Below are 5869 nucleotides of genomic sequence, written 5' to 3' on the forward strand. Positions count from 1 at the left end.
AGATGCCGGCATCAAGGAGAAAGCATGCTCTTACCCTAGGGAGGGGGAGGTGCGGGCTGACTAAGGGAAGGGAGTCACCTTGTGGGACATTTTTCTGCTGTGCTGGGGGTTAGGCTGGTTGAGGTGGTAATAGCCTCTGAAGCCTTGGGATTAGTCTAAGGAGATGGAGACAGCGATAAGGTTGAGGTGGGGGTTGTAGATGAGCTGATAAGCAGAGGCAGGCGCAGGAAAGCGGCACCCAGCCTATAAAGCTAATCTTGGAGGGTGTGGGAGAGGGCAGGCCCGGTCAGAGCTGCACAGAGCAGGTGCACAGGGTCTCTCACCAAGGGCAGTGTCCTTGGGTCAGGAAGGAGAAAGGGGGGCAGGCTCTTCACCCTCTCACTTGCCCTTCTGTGCCTGCCCTGTGCTCTCCAGTTGAAGGGGTAGGTACCAGCAGCCTGAAGGGGACTAGATTGTTCTGAGGCAGGATATAAGAAACTAAGAAAATTCCTTGGCAAATGGGATAGGGAAACTGAGATAGATAATTGAATAACAGTTTGCAGCCATCTAGTAAATCCTATCTTCCCTAAACCAAGGATACTTAAGAGTAAATGGTTTGGTCCTGGCCACTGTGGCTCAGTTGGTTGGACATCATCCCACACAACAAAAGGTTTCTGGTGTGATTTCTGATCAGGGTATCCAATCAATGTTTTGCTCTCTTTCCCCTATCCCTTCCTCTCTCTCTAAAAATCAATTTTAAAAATCTTTAAAAAATTGTGGAATATTATGAACAATATAAACTGATGAACAAAAACAGATCCAGAGACAAAGAAACATCAATCAGAATGTCAAACCTCAGGGAAGGTAGGGGATGGTGGGGGTAAGGGAGAGAGATCAACCAAAGGACTTGTATGCATGCATATAAGCCTAATCAATGGACACAGACAATAGTGGGGAAGGGGGGCATGAAAGGGGGATAGAGTTAATAGGGGAATAAGGACACATATGTAACACCTTAATCAATAAAGAAATTTTTTAAAAAGAGTAAATGGTTTGCACTTCTCTCCAACCAGAGGTTAAGTAGCTTAAATCACCCTACTCAGGGAGATAGATAACTGAAATCCAATTAGAGCCATGTGTCAACCATACCCAAGGACAGATGAATTTAAGGGAATAAATCTCATTTTGGCACATCAGCATAGAACTGATGAATATTCTATTGAGATTCTCCACTAAGACCTTCCCTAAATTCCCAGCCTTTAAAACTCCTCAAAACGAAGGTCCCAGGTTTTGCTCTCCCTCCCAGAAGCACACCCACACCTTTTCCTTCCCTTCCCCCTCTTCTTTCCCCGCAGGTGTTCATTGACCAAACTCTACCAGACTCCATGAGGCTTGCAATCAGGAGAGCCATGGGCAGTAGCAGCTCCTCCTAGGTTAACCCTCTGACCCTGTCTTCAAGGCCCCCTTTCTTTGACTTCCCAGTGAGTGAAAGCAGCCCCACCTAGGCTAATTTTTCCCACCGAGGCCCTCTCCTGTCATTTTTCCTATGCTAAGCCCTTCCCGTGTTTCACTGTCCTGAGCTTTAATAACATACTTTCAAAAATCACCTGGACTCGTTATGAAATCTTCCCTACCCAAGTCAAGAGCCCACACACTACCAGCCTGCCCTAGGCAGATCTGCTCCAGGCAAGGTCTCCTTTCCAATAACAGTCCCACCTGTCCCAGGGGTAGACTAGAGATTTGGAAACTGTTTTCTAATCTGTACGGAGTTCTCTCTTCACTTTTCCAGCTTTCTTCCCCACTACTCTTTCTCCTCTGTCATCTACCGTATCACTACACTTCTGTTGCTTTTCTCCTCTCATTCTTCTGCATGCTTTCTCAGCTTTCTGGGGCCAAAGACACCCACAGACTCTCTCTCTCAGTCAGCAGCTTCAACCCTGAGATGATGCCTCGACATCCATTGTGACTCTGTAATGCATTCCAGGTGCCCAGGAAGAGCAGGTCAGAGCAATGTCTGAACTAGTTTGTTTAAGAGAGCCAGATGGTACCAAAGTAGCTTTATTCTGATGCAATGAGAAGGAATGCACACTTGGATTTTAATGGATAGGAAATATACTTCTACCCACATGCCTACAGCCACAGAGGGAAAGGATTTGAATACTGTACTTGACAACATTAATAGTGATGTTCACTGGCAGGTGGAACTGTTTGCCCTCTTTGTTTTTCGTATTTCTTAAATAGTTCTTATTAAGAAAACAAAATTTAAAGGATTCTTGGTTCCTCCAAGGATATATTCTTCTCGGCGTGGGAAGCTGGGAAGGAGGGTGTTCATTACAATCCAGTTCTTTCCACTCCTGCTTTTTCTGCAAGACGCTCCCCATCACAGCTGCCTTCCCCATTTATGGTTACAAGCTGGGGATAGCTTTTTTTTTTTTTTTTTTTTTTGGCTAGGAACCAATAGGCTCCATCCTCCAAATAGCCGGGAGAACATTAGTGATTTTTTTTTCTACTCAAGTATCGTTCCCTGAACCTGCAGGTCAATGAGTTCAAAGTAGGAATGAGCAGAGTCACCTGCTTACTTTAATCTTCCCACCCCCACCATCAAGTGACCTCCTGGGCCATTCCTCAGTCACCTAGTTACCTGGCTGACTGGATCATCAGGAAGTATATGAAGTAGACAACATGAGTAACATCTGTGGAAATAAATTTCCACACGCAATCCCCTCTCCCAGAAAGATATGTGCTTCTGCACACATCATTACCCATGCACTATTTGGTGGTTCATTCAGGTGTGGAATGCATAGGCACCAGGAGTGATGTGAGTTCATTGGGATAGATCAAACGTGTCTAGAATCTTCTCCCAATCATTCCTATCCACCAACCTCTCCTGTATCTCATGACATATATCTGTTCTGGTTTTCAGAACAGCTCTCCATACTGTCTCCTGCACCTCATCCCACCCCGCCCCATTCCACCCCAACTCACCCTTAACCATAGTCTCTGTCTCAAGAAGCAGGGGAAAATTAGCCACAGCCAATTACTGCCAACAGGTATGTGCTCACCAGGTTCATGGGCAGAGTGGGCAGTGAGCCACTGAGGCAGGTTTCTTGAGACCTGTTAGGTGGGCTCCTTGTCTCTCTGCCACATTGCTTCTTCTCTGAAGACTCTACCTCTTACCAAACAGAAGTTTAGTGAATGAGCCTCTAACAAAGTTTTCTCTGTGACTAAAAGTACAAGAGGGCTGAAACCGGTTTGGCTCAGTGGATAGAGCGTTGGCCTGTGGACTGAGGGGTCCCGGATTCGATTCCGGTCAAGGGCATGTGATTTGGTTGCGGGCACATCCCCGGTGGGGGATGTGCAGGAGGCAGCTGATCGATGTTTCTCTCTCATCGATGTTTCTAACTCTCTATCCCTCTTGCTTCCTCTCTGTGAAAAACCAATAAAATATATTTTTTAAAAAAATAGAAGTACAAGAGGATGTACAATGAGAGAAAAGGCTATTCCAGTCTATCAATACAAGAGGGCAAAGTCTAGAAATGAGGACAGTTATGGCAGGAGGAGGAAGGAGAGTATAGGTTCAACTAAGGCCCAGGATACCCTGCATTCTGTAAGTCCTATTTCCCTTTGTGTCTGTCTTTCTCTTTTTCCCTGTCTCTATTTCTTACACACACACACACACACACACACACACACACACACACACACATACACACACATGGCCCAGATGTACTCCTTTTCCACCCTCTACCTCTCTCTTTTCCCTTCCTCATTTTCAATGGACCCGAGTTTTAAGCACAGCCCAGAACTTGAGGATCTTTATTTCAGGCATCTGGTCTTAGCTTATCCTATGCAAGCCACTTTCCTTTGAGACAGGCTGCATGGAAGAGTGGGAAGCTGTGACATTCAACAATCCTGCTCTGCCCCTTATTTTCTCTGTGATCATGAGTGGATGAGTCATTTATTTTGTGAACTTCAGTAGCCTCATCTATAAAATGGGATGATGACATTATTCCTTTGAAACCTGGCTGCTGTAAGAACGTAATGGATGTGAAAGCAGTTCGCAAACTCTTAAGTCATCTGTGTTGATCTCCATAGTCATGCTCAAAGGCTTGGTCATCCCCTGCTGATTACCCTCCACTCTCTTGCCCAGTGATGGAACTCTCTAGTGAATTGGAATGAGTCAGCCCATGGCTGTGATATCACAGAACTCGTGAGGTCAGAGGTCCTATAGAAGGGAAGGGAAGAAAACGGTGCTGGGAAGGGGTAAGGGGTGGGACAGGGACAGGGGAGGGAGGTGGCAGGGAGCCTGCTGGGCACTGGGGTGTGGGGAAGGCCACAACAGTGGATGGGCAGATCCATGACTTCCCTGGGCTCCCAGCTTCTCAGAGCAGCATTACTGGCAGCCATCTTACTGATGCTGTGGGTAAAGGGGGTGAAGACTCAGGGATGGAGCCCACGCCCCAATGAGAGGAGTAAGAAAGAACAAATACCCTCTACAGGTAAGTAGAAAAGGAGGGCAATCCCAGGAGGCTAGGGACAAATCTGTTTGCAGTCACTTCCAGATGATTTATCAGGCCAGAGGGAAATCTGAGATAGGTTTGGGTTGTGGGAGAATACCCAGGTTCCCTACTATTGTAGTATGAAGGTCTCATGTGAAAGGGTAGAGAGGAGGGGAGAGCCCTATTCAGGGAAATACTCTAGGCTGGTGAAAATTGCATGGAGCTTTCATGAGTATCAGCATACATGCATTTGTCTGGGAAGATGATCTTTCATTTTCACTCTTCTTTGAGGTAGTCCCTCTCTCCCAGATGATGTAACACTTTGGAGAACACAGTTGGGTTGGAAATGGGGTGTTTGTGCTCTTGGGTTGGAGCTGTGCTTTCACACAGATAAGAAGGTACTCCCAGATGGGATCTCCCAGATCTTTCATTTTCACTCTTTTATAAGGTAGTCCTTCACTCCCAAATGATGTAACACTTTGGAGAACACAGTTGGGTTGGAAATGGAGTGTTTGTGCTGTTGGGTTGGAGCTGTGCTTTCATACAGATAAGAAGGAGTCCCAGAAGGGACTCCCCTCTGGTCAAGGACAAGAATATTAATAATTGAGTAAAAAGCCCCAGGACCTAACTTTCCCCATATTCTCCAACTTATTCCCCTTTACTGTACAGGGGCAGGTTAGGATCAGTGTTTCAGTATCTTCCCCTCCCCTGTTCCAGACCAAAATCAAGAGCAATTCGAAGAGTACTTTGTGGCCTCCTCAGTGGGTGAGATGTGGCAGGAGGCAAACATGGTCGAGCAAGAGGATGACAAGACATCAGAGATGGAGAACACAGCTGTTCGTGACCACCTATTCGACCTAGCCTTGTGCTTTAATGTGGCCAGTGTCTTGGTTTTTTTATAAGAGACATTGAAGATGAGGTGGTGGCCTTTTTCCTGGATGAGGACCTGGATATCTACCTCGGTTTCATGATAGCTTACTGACCCTCTCTCCCCTGGGCTTCAGGTCACTACTCCCAAGGAGACATACACACAGTGTCCTGCCCCTTGACTGCCCCTGCTCTGAGCTCCATCCTTCAGGGCCAGATACACCAGACCCGTGCTCTTCTCTTTTCCATGCCCCTCCTGGCTTTGTTCAGCACAGCAGATTAGGGGAAGGAGATAGCTACAATAAAAGTAATAGCAATAAAATCCTGAAACAATTGGGGGCCATATTCCTGAGACTTAACCAGAGCCCTCCTATCCCAATCTCTGACCTTTAGACCTACTCGTTCACCAATCATTGGTTCTTTCCTTTTCTTATGTCTGTGGAACTCTGCTTCAAAGTTTCTCCTTTATCTTTTCTGACTTTTTAGGTAGCACAAATCAGGAAAGAGTCATTAAGAGATAGGCA

The 5869-nt window shown here is 46.3% G+C and overlaps 1 protein-coding gene across 1 annotated transcript; it reads left to right on the forward strand.

Annotated features, from left to right (window-relative positions):
- The first annotated feature begins 3841 nt into the window (after positions 1–3841).
- Positions 3842–5675, forward strand: LLCFC1 (LLLL and CFNLAS motif containing 1). Its single transcript, XM_045578670.1, has 2 exons — positions 3842–4484; positions 5196–5675. The coding sequence occupies exons 1-2, from the start codon at positions 4325–4327 to the stop codon at positions 5378–5380; spliced, it is 345 nt and encodes a 114-aa protein (XP_045434626.1). The 5' UTR covers positions 3842–4324; the 3' UTR covers positions 5381–5675.
- The last annotated feature ends 194 nt before the right edge of the window (positions 5676–5869 follow it).

This window comes from Pipistrellus kuhlii, unplaced genomic scaffold (genome assembly GCF_014108245.1).
Source record: "Pipistrellus kuhlii isolate mPipKuh1 unplaced genomic scaffold, mPipKuh1.p scaffold_m20_p_10, whole genome shotgun sequence".
Lineage (NCBI taxonomy): Eukaryota > Metazoa > Chordata > Mammalia > Chiroptera > Vespertilionidae > Pipistrellus > Pipistrellus kuhlii.

Coding starts and splice junctions, on each gene's coding strand:
- LLCFC1 (XM_045578670.1), top strand. CDS start 4,325: ATGGGCAGATCCATGACTTCCCTGGGCTCCCAGCTTCTCAGAGCAGCA. Junction 4,485..5,195: donor AATACCCTCTACAGGTAAGT/AGAAAAGGAGGG, acceptor CCCCTGTTCCAG/ACCAAAATCAAGAGCAATTC.